A 21,723-nucleotide genomic window follows, 5' to 3' on the forward strand; every position below is an offset into this window, starting at 1 on the left:
CGATGCAGGGGACACAGGTTCGTGCCCCGGTCCGGGAAGATCCCATATGTCGCGGAGCAGCTGGGCCCGTGAGCCATGGCCGCTGAGCCTGCGCGTCTGGAGCCTGTGCTCCGCAACGGGAGAGGCCACAGCAGTGAGAGGCCCGTGTACCGCAAAAAAAAAAAAAAAAAAAAAAAAAAAAAAAATGTTATGACAAAAGTCTTTATATATTTAGTAAATTCCATGTCTTTCTCCTTCTACTGTATTTTTTTTAGTAAAATAGGAAGGAATTTCCTGATACAATTGGGCAAAAGTTTGATGCTATTCTCCTTTCCCTTTTTCAGGATTGTGGGTCCTAATGTAAAGACATTGCCCAAGATGGAACTAGCAGATTTGCAGAGTTGCAAAATCGGGAAGTATGGGGAAAATTGGGTACAAGGAGAAAAAGTAGAAAATAAAGGCAGGTGAGCTGATTTTGCCATTCACCTGCCAGTGAAATTTTATTGCTGCCTAGAGAAACCTCCTAAGGGTGAGGTACATGTAAAACCAACTGACAGTATATATGGATATTCCTAGTGGGTCTTAGTCACGTGATATATGTGCCTTACCTTGAGTGAAATTCTTTAGAGAATTCAGAAAGTTTTAAAGAAAGGTATCCTATTATGTGTGTGTACATATACTATAATACATATATACACATTCTATACACACACACATATATATACTGTAGTATACTGTAGTATATATGGGTATGTATATATAGAATGTATATATATGTATATACTGTAATATATTATGGTATCTTTATCAGTGTTTATTGCTGATAACAGAAGCCTCTCTAGTTCAAACAAAGTGTGCTTAGTTGTCAACTTCTGGGCATTCACAGAAGCCCCTTTCTGCGTACAAGACGACTGGAAGGGCTGAAGCAGCAGCCTTTAACCTGACTTCCAGGAATCCCCCCGAGAACACCACCACAGAACTGGCTGTCCAGAAGAGCTGCTATCTCTGCTCACAGTCCAGAAGCTAGGTAATCAGGACCATGCTGCCTCATTGCTAGCTCTAGATCCATATTACCTTAGCGACACTGCCCCCGGAAAAATAGACACTGCCCCCCATATCCTGCTGCACCAAACCCTGAGACCTCTGCTATTGCTATTCCAGAAAAATCCAACGTCCCTGACTGTTGGCAGAAATAGCAGAAATACGACCTCCATCTCATCTGGCTTTCTTAATCTCAAGCAGGCACATCTGTTTGGGGGAAGTTACGTCACATCTGGAACTCAAGCTGTAAGGGGATTAGGGAAATGTATAGATTTTAGTTTTCTGGGCCCACCAGTGAGCCTAGCACACACATGTGCCACAAATGGGTTACAAGTGTGTCTTGTAACAAGAGGTATCTATTTTCTCAGCCTTCTGGGTAGCCACAAAGGGCTGGACAGCCAAAGGCCTCCTGGCCAGTAACCTCCTCACCTAATGCTCCCTAGAAGGTAGCCTGAACAGCGTGGGGTCTGATGGTTCACTCCTCAGCTCCTATGGATAAACAATATGGGAGGTATCAGGCCCTCGCTGCTCTGCTGTGATGCTGTGTGAAGCCGAGAATGCATCCAGTCACCCAGACAGCTTCTAAGAAGCCTGCTGCTGAGTGAGTCACTGACCATCATGGACAAGAAACACGCTAGCTGCTGGGTCATTTCATGGTAAGGTGCAGTCAGGGTTTGGGAAACGCCAGCTCCTCATAAGTACAGCTCCAGGTAGATGCCCCAAGTCTCTGTCTTGTGTTTACTTATGTCTATTTGCTAGTTGCAGGGTGACTGCTCTATCAACACACACACACACACACACACACACACACACACACACACACACACTCACTCACTCTATAAATTAGGACTTCACTGTTATTTGTAAATACTTGATATGAAAAAATTCAATTGCATTTGAGATCCACTTGTATTATCACAAAAAATATCAACATCACATTTGTCAATGACAGAACAAGAAAGCTGTTGGGCTCTAAACATAATTTTTAATTTTCGAATGGTTTTAAAAATAGTTTAAAATTGTTCCATCGGTTACTTATGTAAAGTTTCCTGCCAATGACAACAAAGAATTTGATCAAATATTTTGATCAAGAATTGCATATAGCCATTTCAAGCATACAACTTGGTATTTAATGGTTATGTCTAGAAAGCAAGATCAAGCTTCTCATTAAGGAATTTGGAAAAATTAATGTGTTTGGGAATTTAACACAAAGTCAATATTTAAAATCTTCCTTAATACTTAGAATTTTACTGATTTTAGTTCTTATTACATCATATAAAGAAAATATATTTTTTTCTACTAAGCTCCAAATAAACACCAAAATACATTCCCACTTAGTGCTATGAAAGCTGTCATTTTCTTTGTGCACCAGCACATAAAAAATATAAGGCTTGGAATGGAGTAGAATGAGCCAATTTGCAATATATGCCACAGTGTCACATACACAAGATTTCACAGTAAATCTAAGAAAGTTATTTACTTGCAACATTAACATTCTCAGCAAAGGATAATTCTCCTGGCTGTTTTCCCTCTTAAAATTCAGATATCAAAATTTATCACATGTACCTCCATCAATATCGTTCCATCTCAAAAAACCTGGGAGAAGCAATTTTCAGATCATATATGGTCTCCCTTTGTATGTTGCCAAATCTTGTTCACCCTCCTCTGTTCAGCTCTGAAAACCCAACCCAGTGACCCCTTTCCCCTCTGACTTCCTCTTAACTTCTGCTTTGTCATACATCAGATTATCTTTCAACATACAATAATGGTGTCTTATAAACAACTTGAGAGGATCTCTGTGTTAATTTCTTTATCTCCCCCATAGTTCTGGGCATATATTACACTTAGTGGTTATCATTAATTTCTAAAATGCTGTTTGGGAAATCAAACAATAGAAATGGATTGAGATCAGCTAATGATTTGTTTTCTGATTTTAAGTATAATACATATGCATTCTTGAAGTATGAAAAATAAAGTATAAAGAAAATTAAAATTACAATTCTATCAATACTATTCAGAAATACCACTTCCTACATTTTTATCCCTTTTCTTCCTTTCATGCACCTCTTGCCATTATTTAAAACAAAATTTGAATCCTTGTATATAGATAGTCAGTGTTTGTTTCTCCATTTAATAGAATCGTAAAGTTTTCCCCACATCATTAAGTAACTTATGGCATGTCCAGATAATATTTTACAAATATTAAAATGATGTCTTAGAACAGCACTTCTCAAATTTTCATGAGCATACAAGTCACCTGGGATATTGTTAAAATACAGATTCTGGTTCAGTGAGTCTGAGATGGGTTCTAAGAGTCTGCATTCTTAACAGCCTCCCAGATGATGCTGATACTGCTAGTCTGTGGACCACATTCTGAGTAGCAAGTGCTTAGAAGATATATATTCCATTAATGATGAATGCTTAAATAGTTTCCAGTGTTTGGCTCATACACGGTGAAATATCAAATCAATGGAGTGATAAGAATCCTTACACATATTGTGGGAATAATACAAATATTTATCAAGTGTATACTAAGGGTGCATACAGGCGCAAAGATAATTAAAAATCTAACTCCTGGTCAATGTCAATAGATATCAATATTTTCAAGACTCAGCATGCATACAGCTGAAGGGCGTTCCACAGTGACAGAAAGCCCATTAGTTGTTTCTAGGGAACAAAGGGAAAGGCAAAATGGGAGGAAACTTTTAGGGGTGGTGTTCATTATCTTGATTGTGGTGATGTTTTCATGGATACTATATATATATATGTATTTATATATATATTATATATATATATATAATCTGTTAAAGCTTATCAAATTGTACGCTTTTAATGTATGGAGTTTGTTGTCAATTATACCTCAATAAACCTATTTTTTAAAATATGGGGGAAAAAGCCACAAAATATGTTCCAGAAAGGTTGTATTAATTTACATCCCACCAGCAGCATATGCAAGTGCCTGCCTAATTTCCTTTGTCAGCACTATAATTCTTAAAGAAAAAAAACCCCATGATGCTAATTTAGAAAGGCAAAATCTCTCGTTTGAATGTGTGTCTTTGATTACTAGTAGACCGAAATTTTTTCACGTTGATCAGCTCTTCACTCGTTTTTCTCTTGTGTGTTTATCAACTTATAGGAGCTCTTTATTTAGATATGTCATAAATACATCACCTATTTGTTTTTCTCTTGGCTAGATGTTTACATTTGTGTATGTGATGTAATTATAACATAAATAGACATTTTAAGTCAGTTCAAGAATCAAAAAAATAAAAACAAAAGCCAATCTTAACACTGCTCAAAACACTAACAAAAAAAGCTCAGTCAGGACATAGAATTAAACATAAAAAAAAATCAAAAATCTTTACAACACCTATTTCTTCCACAAGGTGTCTGACTTATTAGCATAAAACTACATCAGAAGCAAGCCATATACATAAACATATCAACCTTATACCTGTCATATTCACTCTTTTAGTTGGTTAATACAGTAAAGTAGGTTAGTTTTATCCTCTTTAAAATGAAGAGTTTGGTACTGAGGTGTAACATATTTTGTGATTTAATCAGAATAGTCAGAATTTGGATTATTGATCCTAATTGTGTTAGAAATGGGTCCATGAAATCAACCTGGGGTTGAGTAGCTTTTGTTTGTTTTGAATCAACTGAATAAATACCAGAAAAGGAGAATATTTACATATTCTCCTGGAGAGGAGAGTAAATCTTAACAATCCTGAGAAGACATATTTTTAAACTCTTTTCTTTCACTCTATACCTGAGTCTCAAAAGATTTTTTTAGGCAACACAGCAATGAAGAATGCTAATACTAGTAATACTGGTAAAAGAAGAATGCTTCTTTATCTGCCATGCCAATTGGGACAAATTCAAGAAAACTAGTTCTTCCAAAAGGTAGTTACAAGTATTCATAAATTTGTCCAATCCTTTGAAAATGAGTCATAATTAGCCACCAGAAGAAACAGATATGCACTTACCATTTAAAGAATGAAAATTTTAGTTTCCTTAATAGAATATTTTCAGCTCTTGTTCTGAAGCCTTATAAGGTTAAATCATTTGGTCAAGTATGCAAAACTAGATGACGTCTAATCTGGAACAAAAGTCCAGATTTCCTGAGGTACAAGCTGAAGAGCAGTAGGAGATGAAACGTGGAAATAACGTGGAAGATAACGTGGAGATAATGTGGAAATCAATGATGTGGCTGAGGCTCCAGAAAAATCCAATTCTTTGAACTTTTACTTCCTCATCCATAAAATGAGGGAGGGGGAGGCCTCTTTTACAAGAGCACTAATCCAATGCATCAGGCCTCCACCCTCATGACCTAATCACCTCCCGAAGCTCTGCCTCCAAAGACCATCACACTAGGGGTTAGGTTCCAACACAGGCCTTGCGGGGTTGGGGTGGAGGGGCGGCACAAGCGCTCGGTCTTTCACACGGGGCTACAACAATACCAACTTACGTGGCACTCAGGCTTCACAAGCGGAACCTGCTGTATCCTCAGTGAGTCAAATACTAGGTAGACAGGCATATGACAAACTTGAACAAGTACTTCCGAAAAAGGATGAACAAACCTAACTGAAAAATAGCCCTCAGGTCTGGCTCACGAAACAGCTCAGCTATGTATTTACTTGAAAAGACTTTGTGTAATGGTGGGAGGGGAAAGGGGAAGAGGGAGAAAGGAATGACCTCACCAATGGCAAGAACTGTGGTGTCAACAACCCACAACCTATCAGTCTTAAGACATTAGGACTCCTTGCCATCTCTGTACTATCTCATCTGTGTTTCTCTTAGTAAGGTCCACAAACCACTTCTACCTGAACGCTTGTTACAACTGCAGATGCCTGATCCTCACCCATTTTTAACAGGCTACCTCATTAATTCTTATACATTCTACAGTTTGAGACCCTAGCCCAATTGCTTTGTGGCCAGTGCTTGAATGTGGTCCATTCCTGAGTCCTAAAACAGCTTAGATTCCAAACCTGAGGACTGCCCACAGCAACTTACCTGCAACCCATCACAACTAAGAAACCAGTTTTGAATGCATCAAGGCTAATGAGAAACAGTAAAACCTACAGCTCGTGAATTTATGAAGTATCTGGGCACTGGAAGGAACAGGTATGACTGCAAAAATGACCCTTCTGGAATTTTCTCAGCATATTCTAAAGTGCCAGTAACAATATTTCTTTCATCCTCAACTTTAATTTTAGCAGTGAACTGAAATAACACTTTTTATTATGGTGAGCAGTCAGGTAAGTTCCATCGACAACTGAATTGCAGTCTTTATTAAAGTTATTTTTATAAATTTATGTCTAATAACATTAAAAGGTTGCTTTTTACTTTAACATGTGCTTTGCAAATTTATATCAGCAGTAGAAAGTGCTTCCGGTGAATAGATTTTAGTCTTCAAAAATGTGACTGCATCCTTCATCTCTAGTTTTTCCATCTCCCAATTATTGACCTTACCAAAGAAAGAGGAAAATAATAATCAGTTTGAAGAAGATGACGACATATAAAATAAAAGCTAGTTTCAAGATCCAAGGATGTTAAAATAACATCAGCCAACCACTTACAATTACGCACATTTTAGAAGTTTAGTAAGACTATGTGCTAGGGTCGAAGAAAGCTCTCACAGTGAAAATTATAAAAAAACTTTAAAGGTCCTCTAAAGGGTGCAAAAATTCCTTTCTTGGGATAATCTTCCTTAGAATATAAATAATAGCCAATATGAAAAAAAAAAGTGTTACAGAGTAGCCCATTAAGAGAAATGGGCCATCTTAACCTTGGTAATCTGGGCATGATCCAGTTTTGGATACTAAAGTACCATAACGAAGATCCAAATATTTACATTTCACATTATATGCAGGACCAAATGAGTGGCATTTAGGTAGATCCTAACATTAACATAAATATACATTTATTCGTATGGTTCTTGCTCCATACAGAGACATCTAGAGAGGCTGTTCAAGAACAGTTGTGCTCAGGATCAAACAAAGCATAAGGAAGGAAGAGGAAGAAGCATCCTCTTACAATCATCCAGCATTTTCTAGGGACAAACATCCTTAACAGCCTCACAACGGCCCATGAAAACAAAGCTTTAATTAACATCTTTTCTTCTCCTGTTCAAGATAACCTAGAAACTGAATATGGTTTCATGTGTCTTAAATTAAAGAAGTACACATATTGTTTACATTTTTCACTTAACAAAAAATGATTAAAGTTGACTAAATGTAGCACTTATAAAACCGCAAGTAAATAACAGTAATCAGCTGAGTAGGAGCCAAATCATGTACCAGAAATGTTCTTTTTCAAAGAAAACAATAACTGAAACACTTATTCCAATACTGCTGACAATTCACTAGTCCTAGTAACCAACTTCAACCACAACATTCCCAGCAGAATGAACATCAGTAACTGAAGACTATTTCATTTGCATTTTTTTCTTACCACGATCACATGAAAACCCATTACTTTCAAATGCCGCATTTTCATAGCAAGGAATCCTCTGGGGTGGGTTGAATCCAAACAGTACATAGATCTAGGAACACAGAGTACAGCTACTCTGAAAACAAAAACACAAAACGTGAGACTAGTTACTAACGAGATGACCACGCACAATTTTGCCGCATCCTTGTTCTTTGGAGAGTTCAAAGCTGAGCTCTCCACTTACCACACTCCTCACCATTCCCTCCTGTGTTAGTCCTTCACTTCCTCATTACCTACACTATGTAGATATTCCAGTATATGAAGACTATTTTAGGAACCACAAGCTTATAGAAATGCTTTATACAAACAGTATCCCTTAACCATCTTTAAGAATGGCTACATTCTCGATGAGGAAAATTTTCAGATATGAAAGCACCCATTTTAGGGCTTTCCTGTGCAGAGCTAATCTCTGATCTAAACATAATTATTTATGCTACTAGAAGCACTGATGTAGATAATACCAAATGGAAAATGCTCTGCTTGTACATATTGTCTCCCAGAGACAGACACATTTAAAAACCAGAATGGGGAGACCAAATACAAAAAAAGAAAACACTAAGAGATAGGCAAGACTGCTGAAAAGATAAAATGTATACGTGTAACAAAAATGTGGAAGGTGTAATTTGTTTTTCATTGTTCATGGCCTTTTGGAAAGATTAAGTTCATTGGGGGAGACAAAGACATTTGTATCCTTACTGTCTTCTGTCATACTCTGGCTGTTATCTGAGATAAAGTAAGAGAAGTTTCATATCTTTAAAGGAACACTGATTCCTCATTTTTTCTCGGTACTTTAGGCTGAGAGCTACTACATTATATTATTATGCCAGAACAGATGAATACCTGAAAAAGAAAAATGATCTTTCAACTTGGTCAGAGAGAAAGCCTCTTTTTGAGGGAAGATGGGTAATATGTAGAAGGAAGATAGTGGCTGAAAAAGATGGCCAAGGAACAAGCTAGATGGATTTAGAAAGGCGCAAAAGTTACAGAGCTGTGTATGAGTGGAGAGGGATGAGTAGATAAGAGTTTGACCCCCTACAGCCTTTTTCTGTACCTCTCTCTACCATACTTATGTGCATGTGCTACAAAGCAGTAGGGGATGTAGGTCGCTTGGGGTCAGGATCCACATCTGACTCACCTTTGTGTGCCCCACAGGCCCTAGCAGAGCCTTTCCACAAAGAATGACTGAACACAGGGTGTGTGCAATACGACCTGATCCAGACGCTTACAAGGCAGAATATTCTCTCAGGGAGTAGCATCAATTTCTCCCAGAAACACCCTCTGTACTGTGTGAGTCAAGGAAACTACCTCTAATTAACTTCAATAGGGTTTGATCCATATACAATACAGCTTAATTAAAAAGCTAACGCTTCTCTACCTTTAGAAAGGTTTGGTGGTAGAGAAAAGTATTTTTGGGGTATTTGATTTTAGTAGAAGCCTTCATTCTTTATGATCACTACTGCATTATCTTGTCAAAAATTTACACTGCACTGTTTCAATTATATTAGCATTGTTTTACTGAACTGTTTAGCTTTAAAACCTGATTTTTAAAAATTGCCTGTTTCATTAAATGGACAACTCCAATCCACTGTCTTCAACCACAGTGTCCCACATTTATACCTAAGGGGTAGATTAATGGATGAGAAGTCCCTTGGTACATTACAAGCTCTATACAAATATAAGGTCTTTGTATTGTTACTGCTATTTAATATGAAGTCTTTGAGAATTAAGATTTAAATTTAGAAAGCTCAGCAAATGCGTATGTGTAAACAACCTTTGAATATCTGTAGCAGAAGTTACCATATCCACGTCAGAAAATGGAAGCACCTGGCTCCTGTTAGCATCCATTCTGATTTCAAAATCTGAAAGAAAAAAATTGATACTAATTTTTCAAACGTTGCGCAAAGTGATTTTTTTGTTTGAAAAAGTATACTACCACTACCAATAATTATAATGGCAGCAGGTAAGCTATACTGAGCTTATTTACCATGTGCCAAATACGAGTCTGGATTTTATATGTATAATCTCATTTGTTGGTCACAGGAACCCTATGAGGTGGGTACTATTATGATTGCCATTTTACAGATAAGGAAAGAGGCTGGTGAGTGCCTAACACATAGCACTAGTGAGCAGTAGAGTGAAAATCCACACCCAGCAGTCCAGCTCCAGAGCCAATGCTGCACCACACTAGACTGCTGCAGTAAACTCCTTATCTTTTGTCAGAAAAAAGTAAAATAGAGGAAAATCATATGAAGTCCCATACCAACATAATAATTATGTGGCAACCATACACTTTTTGAGAAGCGTCCTTCTCCCAGAAGGCTACTCAGCACCTCGGCAACCTTTGCACGTGGATGTAATGGCATGGAGGGCAGCCGTGGCAGCACTAAGTGTGTGTCCTTGTGACAAGGAACATCATCAAGCTTTAGACAGGCAGCCACAACATGAAGCTTGTGAACATCCCTCTCCACATCACCTAAAAAAAAAAAAGAGAGAAAGAAAGTGTATTAATGCACCCATAGGTACATTAATTATAGGTGTATTAATGCACCTATAATTCTGATGATTTGCTTCTTATCAGGAGGAATCTCTCTGTGTCTCCCTAGGTCCCACAGTGTGTAGGTCAGTGCCCTGATAATGTTTTAAACTTTCAAATATCTTTCAAGGTGCTTTAGCCTCAACTCTTCACTGAACAGATGGGAAATTGCTCAGGAATGTTAAAATGCCTCCTGATTAACTAAAGGCAAAGGTGGGACTAGATTCCAGGTCTCCTGGGTTCACGGCTGTTTCCTCCACGTTAGACTGCTTGAAAAATCAGCACATGGTGCTCCTTCTCCACACTTCAACTTTGGAATTTCATAGTGTTGTTTTTAAAAGGATTTAAAATACTCTATTCCCAGATCCATCATCAAATTTTACACATCTAGCCTGATATTGCTTTTCCTTATTTAATAGTAAAGACTGAAAGACAACAATTAATTTGGTTCCAAGAGTAAATAAATTCACTACTTTGGTAACTATTTGGTTTCTGGATCTAACGGCTGTGCCCTCTTTACAGGCCATGAGTGACAAAGTGTTTATAGCTGCAGAAGTTGACTTAACTTGGCTTCAAACGTGACACATAAGGATTAGAAGTACAAACACCTCTGATCAAGGCATAAAGAACCACCTGAACATTTAGCCTTTGCACAGGTGCATGAAGTGTAAATAAAAAGAACAGTGACGCTGTGTTTCTTCTTCTTGCTGTCTGTGGGCAGGATCTGTCACTAAAGGAGCCTCCACCGGTTTGCCGGTTTGAAGCATGGCCCTTTGACTTCACCACCATTGGTCCTTTCATCAGGGGCACCGGCTCCACACGTTTTAACTAACACTGCTGCAACTGAGACCCCAATCAGAATCACCTGGAAGCCTGGTGGTACTGCTTTATTTTAGTCACCACTGTGCACTGACATCCTACCTGACGTCAGCAGATCATGGATGATGTCTTTTTGAAGAAGCTGATTAATAGGGGCCAGGGGAAAATGGTTCATCAAGCAAAACGAATACACAGCATTCAACAGGTTTTCAGAAGAGATGTGGTGAAGACTACCAGTCAGAGCACTAGCCATAACTTCTAGAAACCTACAGGGGCAGAAAGGGAAGTCAGCTTTCATATATGAAGAGTAGACAAGGTCATGGTAGAGCTAGTGAGGTGTCACAGAACTGACAGCTTTAAGGGGATAAAACAATCAGGCTTGCAATAAGTCTTCACACATCTTTCAGGTCGGTGACTATCTCATAATAAATACATACACTCAATAAATGTTAGCTACTGCTATATGTCTTACACAGGGCAAATGTTTATAAGCTTTAACTCATTTAATTCCTATTCAAACTCTATGGGATAGGTATCATTATTTTCTTCATAATAAAGATGAGGAAACAGGCTAAGCAGGGTCAACTAACTTGTCCAAGAACACACAGCCAGGAAGTAGCAGAGACAGTACTGGAATCCAAGTTGTCAGGGTCCAGAGGCTTTTAACCATTGTGCTGGATTTTTTATCATGAGTAAGTCTTTAAGACCTGGAACTCCACTGCAGTTTTATGATCAATTAAAATTCTCTAGCTATTAATACTCTGAGTTAAAAGAACTGCTAGCCTAATCCTACCACTCGAGCTAATGTTACGCAGTATAACAAAGCAGCTAAGCACAGAGGAAGAGAGGAAAGATCAAAATTAGGTAAGGTCACGTGTGCAGGGTGGCACTGCTAATAAATGGCACAGATATGCTTTGAACCCAGGTCAATTTGACTCTTAGGGCATAAGCTATATATCATTATATAAGACAAAAGGAAGAATTGATACTTGCAAAGTACTATGATAGTGTACAGGAAAGAAAGTAGATAGGGTAGCTTTGGGGATAAGGAGAATTTCAGTTAAGTGGAAAAGATGGCAAAAGGGAAGACCACTTGAAACTAACCCCTGAAAGTACATGCTAGTCACACCGTAATAACTAGCGAGGCTGGGGCACACGCAGGGGTGCTCCCAGCCGGGCAAGTATGCCCTGAAGTAAGCCCTTAGTACCAATGAGCCAATGAGCCATAAAGGGAAATGTCTGAGATGAACTGGGAGGTCCCGTGGGGAGCAGATGGACGAGTGAGGAAGGCTGTGACGGGCTAAGCAGGACTGCTAGCAGGTCCTAGAGACAACAGTGAGGCAACGCTTACGAAAGGGAGAACCGATGGAGTTTGGAGTATGCAGCAAGAAACGGCGGGGCCGCAGAGGACTGATGTGGAGCCCAGCGGTAATCACCTCCCCGGTCTCCTCGCATCCCACTTCTTATGCTGTTACCTCATGCTTCAGCGACACCAAATGTGCGTAGCTCCCTGCATGTACTCTGCTGTTTCTGTCCTTCCTGACTTGAAGACGGAGTCCCTTCTACTCAGAATGGTCTTTCCATCGTTAACTGCTCTCTCTCCATCTTTCAAGATCTGCTCAGGTACCAACTCCTCCAGGCAGGATGCTTGGCACCCACCCTGACCCTCCACTTCGCCAGGCTAGCATCCTGGTACATCCCTCCTCTATTCCTATATACACTGTATAAAACTCTATCACTTCAATGTTCATGCTGTATTTAACTGCAGAAAGGATTATGTCTCATTCATTTTTGTCTTAAGTACCTGAGTGCTTGGTACAAGTTTTCTGACTAAAAGAAGAAGTAAACTTAGATGAGGAGGAGGAGAATGTTAATGGAAAAGGAAGAATCAAGGATAATGAGCTAAAAACTCACCAAGTTGTATACACTGAATATGCACAGCATTTTACATGTTGTTATTCATACGTCGATAAAGTGGCTTAAAAAGCTCTAGAGCGCTTTTCAATTATGGAGCAGAGACAGGCTTATTGACAAATAATTGCAGCTATGTGTCAAGGCTCCACCAAAGAGTTATATAAGACATGACAAGCACAGGGGCTGTGATGGAGACAATTAAGGGAAGGCACGTGACATGCAGTATGAACTGAGGCTTTCACAACAATGGAGGGCACAGTGGGCAGCTGCTTTTCTTGGCCCAGCACTTCTTGGATTACCTGCCCCAAAGAAATGGGCATGTGACCCAAACTCGTTCGATCAGTTTTTCTCTTTTGGAAATCTGAATCTTGAGGGAAAACCACAGGGACAAAAAGCTGTTGGAGTCAAGCTACTCGATGGCAAAGAGATGGCCAGTGAACCTTGCCACTGAGACCCACAGAACTGCCCTTGTTTATTCCTCCAAGGCCTCTGTGACTGACATTCTAGTTTTTTTTTAATCTAACCATTACTGTGTCTGGCATTGCCTTAAGAACTGACACAGGTTAACTCATTCAATCCTCATAACAACCCAATACGATTAGAAATAACTATTTCTCATCCCCATTTGAACAGATGAAGAAACTGAGGCACAGATAAGTAACTTGCAAAGTTAAGTAGCTAATGAATCACAGAGCTAGGATTCAAACCTAAGCAAGGTGTCTCCAGGGTCTGCGCTTTTAATCACTCTTCTAACAAATGACAAATGACATGTTATATGTGTTTCTGGTTTTTAATGAAACTTAGAACTGACCTAGAGAGGAAGGAAAGATGTTCTGGGTGGAAAGAAGATGAAAGAGCACAGCATGTTTGAGGAATTGCTGTGTTTAATAGAAGAAATGCACGGTTGTGGTTAAAATGAAAAGAACAGAAAGCAGTAGTTTGGGACCAAATGAAGAGTTAGGGTCAAAACTAAACTATAAACTCAGGAGCTGAGGGAATAAGCTGGGGGAGAGTTTAAAATGAAAACTCCTATGCTGAATTACCAAATAAATTGCAAAGAACAAAGAAACTGGCAAAAGCAAAGCACATATACTTAGCAAAGATAAAATAAAATTCTGTTTAACTTCATAAATAAGGAATATTATGTTTTATTTCTGGACATGGATGAAGGCCATGGATGGGTTCGCATGTAAGAATTCATTGAGCTTCATAATCTTTTCTATAAATACGATATGTGGCAATAAAAAAGTAAAAAAGAACAAGTACATACTCGTGAGTCCAGCATTTGTCGAAGTGATTGAGAGAAGAATACACATGAAGAATAGAGACAAGGCTTTTCACGTTTAGGAAGCCAGGTTCATCTGCTGCTTTCTTCATAAACAAGTCCATCAAACTAACAGGGCGAAAGCCAAAGTTTTCAAATAAGATGAGGAGAAAAAGAACCTAAAAAAAAGAAAGAATTGAGGGAAAACTTCTTAAGAATTACAGTATGCTATTAGCAATCTTTTAGATCTCAAAAAATTTAAACCACAATAGAGTTGTCCTGACTGACCAAATATTCCCTTAAAAGGAACAATTATCTTTTCCTTACAAAATCTGTTCCAGTTATTCTTGAATCAGAGTATCGAGTTAACAAGCAACCTCTTTTTATAAGCTGAGAACCAGAGCACACAACGGTTTCCATATTTCCAGCTCATTTAAAATAAATCTTTTCCTATACGCTTTTCATACAACAGCTCTGAAAATTATCTGTAAATACACCTCTTCTGAAGTTTTTCAAAATGACCAAACCAATTTTGAACTGCTCTCCTTCCAAACCTAGTCACTTCCTAGATTCTAAAAGATAACTCAAAAATTTCTATGTTCAATACTAATTTCTATAACTGAGAATAGAGCTGAAATACAATGATTAAATGTTCCAGTTCACCTCTCATTTCCCTCTTAGTCTTTCTCACAATAAGTACTTCTCTTTCCAAAACAATTTCCATACTAAACTCAACCTCACCCTCCAAAGTGAACTAAACCAGTGACCTAACATGGTTACCACTACTTAACTACAAAAAGTTGTTTTTACCAGCTGCTTCATTTAGATGTTTAATTATTAACACACGCCCTGAATTTAAAGGCTCTTACTCTGGAAGAAACAAGCAAACTTTCCATAAATAGAAAACAGACATGATCATTAAGTAATGACAGTTTATTCTTCAAAAAGCGTAAGCCTCTCACATCACCTATCTCCATTATTCTAAATCTAATAAAGGAAAAGTAGAAAGACAGAAATAATCCTTAGTATCCAACCAAAGTACCACACAACCTTTTGAAAAACAAATAGAAAAACAAACTTTGGACAATATAATTTTTGTTTTGGATAGAAAGATGGTCCAGACATTGAATAATATATTAATAGGTAACCCCCAGACAAAAATTATAAGGAGCTAATTTTTCAAGTCGATTTAGCATTGGAATATTTTGGAATCTAAACCACTTTAAAATGATAGAGAAATTATTTCGAATGCTAAATAAATTAATACGTTTCTTGAAAGTTTCTGAGGCTTACTCTAAACTGTTAACATACTTACTTTTTTCAACTTCCAGATGTCAAAAGTTGTAGCCACATAATCTGCTATTCCCTTAAAAAGATCCATATTAAAGTACTGGAGGTCTCTGCAAGACTGCAATATGCTGATCAATATTTTAAAAGGACACCCATGGATATTACCTTTAAGAATGAGTTAGAGAAACAAGAATTACCAGATGGTTTTGACTGTAAGATCCAAGAAACTGTATACACAGTACTTTTGTTTCTTTAGAAAAAAATAGCACTATATTTTGTTTAAAAAAAAAAACCACTATAGGCAAAAATAAAATTTAGATCTAACCATATCATCAGATATTTTTCATATAACAGCAAAGTTGTTAAAACAAACAAAACAAATATAGTCCAGAACAGATTGGATGCTACAAATCATGTAAGAAAAATTCCCCTTACTTGTGACTATCTTACTGCACTCATTCAAAAGGATAATGGAGCAGTGATTCATGGCGGCCAGTACTGCAAACATGTGCTGGCTATTCAAAACAGAAAACCGGTCTAATTCTTTCAAGGCCTTCATCTAAACAAAAGTAAACTTAAATTTAATTTACATTTGTGGCAAAATAAATTAAACTCCTATATTTAAATAAAAAAGGATAAAGTTTGAGCAAAATGACTCGGACAAACAGATATATAGATAAATATATGTAAATATATATACAGATAAAAATAAATCTATTTCTATTATTTCACTTTAGCAAAGTTACATACAAAAGCATAATGTCCTCCTAATAAACTGACTTTAGGAGGTGATAGCAAATCACAAGAAATATTTTTTTCAAATTTTACCCAACAGAGAAAATTCAGAAGGTATTTATTTACCTCCAATTTCCTTTTAAGACCAATAGGTGCATCTTTTCCAATACATTTCATTACAGTTTGTAATGTGAAGACACGTTCTATTTTCCAAACTTGCTGATCAACTAGCATCCTGTCATCAAACACAATAAATACCACAGTCCTAGGATCTTAAAACCAGGAGAGAAATCGTAAAAGTCATTTGGTCCAGCTTCTACTTCTAGGCAAGGAATATGAAGCCCAAAGAAATGATCTACCTGCCCAAGAGAGTGAAAATAGTGAAAGCTCCAGGACCAGCCTAGTATTGTTTTCTCTCACATTATTTTGCTATCTTTATGCATGAACAAATATCAGGAGATTATATTAAGACATCCCAATGCATAGTCAATGAAAAAGGGAATTAAAAATTATTCTCATCATCCTATGACATTATATTAGGTGCCTCAATTTTATAAGTTGTAAAACTTAACCTCCTTTTCAAGCTGGGCCAGTGTCATGTGACCTTCACATAGTACCCAATTAACCATTATGAACTGAGTACATATCAGTTATCCCCCAGCCCACATCGGTACTATGTTTTAAGATAATTTTAGATTTTAATGTTACCCACGCCTTTTATTTTACGGTGGACCCTGAAAGAAGCATTATTTCCAGCTTTACCTGATCCAGATTCACTATTTTAAGTTTAATAAGGTATTAAAGACCATAACTACTAACAAAGCCTTCCATGCCCCCACTCCAAAAAAGGGAGCTCAACTTTCATCTTCGTTTTTGATTTAAGAGAAACAGAGAAAGGCACCTGAAGAAAGGGTAACAGAGTTCTCACCACAATCCTGCTCGAAGAACATCCACGTTCTTGCATGGCTCCATTGCCTCTAAGATAGTTGACAAAACTGAAAGACATTTCTCATCACACTCATTGATACGTTCCTATTGAAATATAATTACAAAAATACAACAGGTGATGGGCTCATAGTAGACTATCTCACCCAAGCAAAACCACTGAACTGATGCTTTCAACTAAAGGATTAAGTATCAAACCAATAACACACAGAGTCAGTCCACAATAAACAGCATCTTTGGAAAACAAGACGTCATATGTAAGTGAATTTTCCAAATAATTGACACATTCTTTTATGTATCAACCGTTTTCTTACGTTCTCCATTATCACTGAAAATGATTTGACATTGATTACCTCCCTCCCCTTCTGAAATAACTTTTATCAAACATTATTTTTACCTCTTCTTGAGACCCAAAGCCATCATGATGACAAGTGCAGTAATATTAGAGCTACAGGACAATTTTCCTACCCCTAAAGAATCTTACACAGCTGTGCTTACAATTTCCCTACATCCTTTCCTGGGTATCAAACTGAAACTTCAGTTGTGAACCTTCCGATTCACACCTGCTGTCACATTTTACCACCGCTACCTGGATCTCAAGAGGAGCCCAGGCTCCATGGATCCTTCTTTCAAATCCTCTGAATTAGGGTACTAATTTAGGTTCTAGAAATGGCCTAATTTAGAAAGCAAATAGTAACAGCACAGCTTACCTAGTGCTCTACAATGTAACCACAACTAGCTTACACACCTCACAAGAGCACTTGTGATCACATCTGAAAGATGTAAGCTCTTTTGCTAAAATCACAATACATGACTAACTAGTCACAAAGTCTCAAGTCAGAACCAGATAATGATAAGAAATGGATACTGCTGGAAGGAAAAAAGGTCTCATTCCCATGAGAGGGTTTCTATGAACAATTTACAGCATTCCATCAATACCTACTGTGAAAGAAAAGACCACTTGGCTGTGTTTGAAGGGCAAACTTCACTGATGACATATTTCATCCCTAGCTAAAATGTCTTCGCAACATTCCAACATGTTAGTGAGATACAATTATATGTACAGATAACCTGACCCCAAATATCCACTGTTCATTCCTCACCAATGCAGATACTATGCTGATGTCAATACGTGTCCAAAATTCATTTAGAGCATCACTGACCAGGTAGAGTGACTTACTGTAATCACTTTTAAATAACTATATAGGGAACACAGTCTACCAAAAAACACGGATATTCTGTGGTTTAAACACTCACACACAACACACAAATTAGTTCCTGGGCGAGAACACGGAAATCACAGTAATGTAAAAAGTTAAAGTTAAAAACTCTCATATACCTATGAATCCAATTCTTGAATTCTATAGTAGGACAGGATATATATGAGATCATCCTCAGGAAACTCCTGTCTTCAAAAAAAATTATTTAATTATGATCATTGAGTTCAGAAGTCTGAAGAGTCCATTCTTAAAATGTAAATGATTACTTTAATGAACTCATCTTTTCCTCAGCCAATCTGGCGTCATTTCAGTGACATCAAATAGGACACTGACTCCATTGTTTGAAACTAAAAATGGCTCCTTCCTCCATTCCATTTCCCACTCCCACAGTAATCTAAATACAAATTGGAGCATGTTGATGACCTCTGCTTAAAATATTTCACTGGATCCCCATTGCCTACAGGATAAATCTGAACTTCTTAGCCAGGCAGAAAAGGCTCTTCATGATTCATCCCCTTTTCCCCCAACCTCATGCCTTGCCATGACACCCAACCCCTCCTCCTTGACAACCACAGACACAATTTCCTCTCCATTCCCTCAAACTCACAACCCCAGTATTCTGTACTTCCAGCCACAATGAACTACTTTCAGCTCTGCAAACTATTCTCCAGGATTTGAACATATACTCTTCTCTGCTTGAAACACCGTCCCCTTCGCTACCCATCTTCTAAGTGCTGGCCATTTCTTGGACTCAACTTAGACATCATCTCCTACTGGGCTTGCATTTTAGCTCTATGTCGAGGTGTTTGTTCATTCACGCAGCAAATATTTATCAAGTACCTACAGATAGTGACACTAACAGGTATGTGACCTTGGGCAAGTTATTTAACCTCTCTAAGCCTAAATTTCCTAATCGGTAAGATGAAAGTAACAATACCTACTTTTAAAACTACACTGAGAAGTATAGGAGACAATCCTCTTTTCAAACTTTGTACCTATCACTGCTTCAAACAGTAATCCTGTATCCTCCTCCCCCATCACCCCTTCCCATCATGAAGGCGTACTCCTGACTAGGTTTGAAGCCCTTGTAATGCACTCTCTTTATTTTTCTTTCATTGCACTGAAAGCTCTATGTGGCCGTTATTTTGTAACTGTATTCCCTATGCTCAGCACCATGCCTACAACATAGTAAATGTATGACTCATCAGATGAACATTGGTTATTTTTGTGATTACCTACAAAATATCTGTTGTCCCCTCTAGGTTATAAGTGCAGGGATCATGTCTTCTATATCTTTACATCCCTAGTGACAAGTCTAGTAAGTGATACATAGTTGACACCCAATAAATGCTTGCTGTATGAATAAATCAATCCAGTAGCTGTGTGACTTTAGCCAAGTTAACATCACTAAATCTCTTTCCTCATCTGCTAAACTGAGGTAACATCAACCTTACAGGGCTATTGTGAAGATTAAATAAGACAACACAAGAAAAAGGTATAGGTAGTCAATAAATACTAATTCCCTTCCCTTCTCTCCTTCTTTCAACTACCCAACCTTTCCTTGTATATTTTGTACCTCTTCCCATTTTAGCTTATTCACTATTACTCAACTCCAGAGAAGAAAAATGGGGCAAGCTTTTATAAATTTCTACAGCAAAGATCTGGCTAACTTAAGGTCTCTAAATCATATAATATCTATGCAGAAACAAATATAAACTACCATTCCAAAGATAAGTTTCTTTCAAGGAGGCTACATGTCTACGTCCCATAATTCTTTCAAGATATACTAAACCAAGTAAAAGTATATTTAAGGCTCCTTTTGATTTTACCTGGACCACCCTCAGCAAAGTCTGTACGAGTAGCGTATTCTGAGGGACCCCGAGCTTCACCACAGCATGAAGACTAAACAGCAGGTTGTCGTAGTGCATGATCTTGGCTTCTCTCATAATTTGTTCACATAGCTGGCTAAACACAGGGTGGTTAAACATCAACTGTTTTTCAAAGCGCTTCTGGTCATCAGACATCCGTTTGGCAATTGTCCACATGGCTGAGAAATAGTTACTACTAGGAAATGTAGGTGCTTTTGAAAATATATCTAACACATCACTCAGGGAATTACACTCCTGAGACAGTTTTCTATAGTTGATCGGGGTTGGTTTTGTTCTCTTGGTGAGAACATCTTCATTGGAAGGCTCATGATGAAAGTTTTTCTTCAATCCATTATCAGAGACAAAGTGTTTTGAGTTAAAGGACAGCCTTCTAGGACAAAGTAGTCTGTCAAATGTAAGGACTGTTGCCGTGCTTATGCCCTTTGTTTGAAAGCCATCACCTCCTGATTTAAAAATTAAGGTATCCTGAAAGAGATATCTAATAGATGACTTCATTTTATTATCAAAGTTACTTAAGAGCTTTCTTGGGTTCCAGTTTGAATAAGCAATTTTTGGTCTGCAAAATCCCGAAGGATACGGCCTCACAGTTCTGCCTGTTGGAACTAAAGTACTGAATTGTCTGAGGTTCCATAAAAAGGAACCTGCTCTGGTATTCATTTTCCTAGCCACTGAAACACTTTCAAATGGCTTTAAAGTTGTCAAGATCACCCACACACGTCGCTTCTAAATATGAAAGAAAACACATGCCGTCGCTTTCCTGTAGGGGAAGGGGTTATAAAAGAAAAATTAGAGTAAAACTTCTACTTAAAAATATCAAATGCATTTAACAGAGACTAAAGTGAGAACCTAGGGAGACATTAAGACTTCCGTTAAAAAGGTAAAATCATGTTAGCAATATGGGCTTTCTCCATTTCTACCACAATGTGTATATACACAGTCTTAAAGGTGCAAGGTTACTTTGGAAGTAATCGTTGTACAAATAAGGTTTTAAAAAAATAAAAAAGGAAGTGGATTTCTGATGGAAAAGTTTTCCTACAAAGCTTTCTTTGCAGTAAGGCATTTTATGTTACCACTGCCTTGAAGATGTCGTCAATGAAAAATAAGGGTTTAACCTTGATGGATACTTTTTAACACAAGGATTTAACAACTACAGGTAAACACGAACTGTTAAGAATAAGGACTTGGACAAGTAGAACGGCTCAGAAGAAGCAGCAAACTAAAGTGATGCTTGCACGTGGCCTGTGCTTGTCTGGAGATAACAACCAGTCTCACCAGCTCTCAGAACCGGTGCCAGGGGTCCGTCCTTCCGGAGCTGGACCTCTTAGTATTAACCCACCTCCCTAAACTTACTTCCCGGGCAACTCCTGAGACCTTTCTCTGAAAGGCAATAAGTCTAAGGCGTAGTACGACCACCTGTTGCGCCTATGCTCATCCTCCACTCACCTTCATCCTCCACTCACCTTAGTTCCGAGCGCCACAGTTATTCAGAGGCGCGGCCATAACAGCTTCCGCGCGAACTGAGCGAATCGCGAGATTTTACGGATCCCTCATAGGTCAAAAAGTGTTATGTTCGCGGGAGGTTGGAAATCGTTTACTTGGAGT

The 21,723-nt window shown here is 38.0% G+C and overlaps 1 protein-coding gene across 3 annotated transcripts; it reads right to left on the minus strand.

Moving 5' to 3' along the window:
• Positions 1-6,291: 6,291 nt before the first annotated feature.
• FASTKD2 (FAST kinase domains 2) lies at positions 6,292-21,706 on the minus strand. 3 transcript variants are annotated; one of them, XM_060107136.1, is made up of 12 exons: positions 21,582-21,706; positions 20,062-20,878; positions 16,996-17,099; positions 16,194-16,302; positions 15,768-15,891; positions 15,358-15,497; positions 14,049-14,221; positions 10,967-11,130; positions 9,773-9,985; positions 9,284-9,371; positions 7,474-7,588; positions 6,292-6,487 (listed from the first exon to the last, which is right to left on the minus strand). In XM_060107136.1, exons 2-12 carry the CDS (start codon positions 20,776-20,778, stop codon positions 6,368-6,370), a joined length of 2,067 nt encoding a protein of 688 aa, XP_059963119.1. In that variant the 5' UTR covers positions 20,779-20,878; positions 21,582-21,706; the 3' UTR covers positions 6,292-6,367. The 3 variants fall into 3 exon arrangements, with proteins under 3 accessions (XP_059963119.1, XP_059963120.1, XP_059963121.1); XM_060107137.1 differs by having other exon boundaries at positions 21,565-21,706; XM_060107138.1 differs by lacking the exons at positions 16,194-16,302; positions 16,996-17,099.
• Between the last annotated feature and the right edge of the window lie 17 nt (positions 21,707-21,723).

Source organism: Mesoplodon densirostris, chromosome 8 (assembly GCF_025265405.1).
Source record: "Mesoplodon densirostris isolate mMesDen1 chromosome 8, mMesDen1 primary haplotype, whole genome shotgun sequence".
Lineage (NCBI taxonomy): Eukaryota > Metazoa > Chordata > Mammalia > Artiodactyla > Ziphiidae > Mesoplodon > Mesoplodon densirostris.

Bases quoted from the DNA above. Each gene is read 5' to 3' on its own strand.
- FASTKD2 (XM_060107136.1), bottom strand. From the start codon at position 20,778: ATGAATACCAGAGCAGGTTCCTTTTTATGGAACCTCAGACAATTCAGT. The intron at 17,100-20,061 runs GTAAAATCAAAA...ATATTTCAATAG, and splicing joins CTTTGCTGAGGGTGGTCCAG to GAACGTATCAATGAGTGTGA. The intron at 15,498-15,767 runs GTAAGGGGAATT...TCATTCTTAAAG, and splicing joins GTGCAGTAAGATAGTCACAA to GTAATATCCATGGGTGTCCT.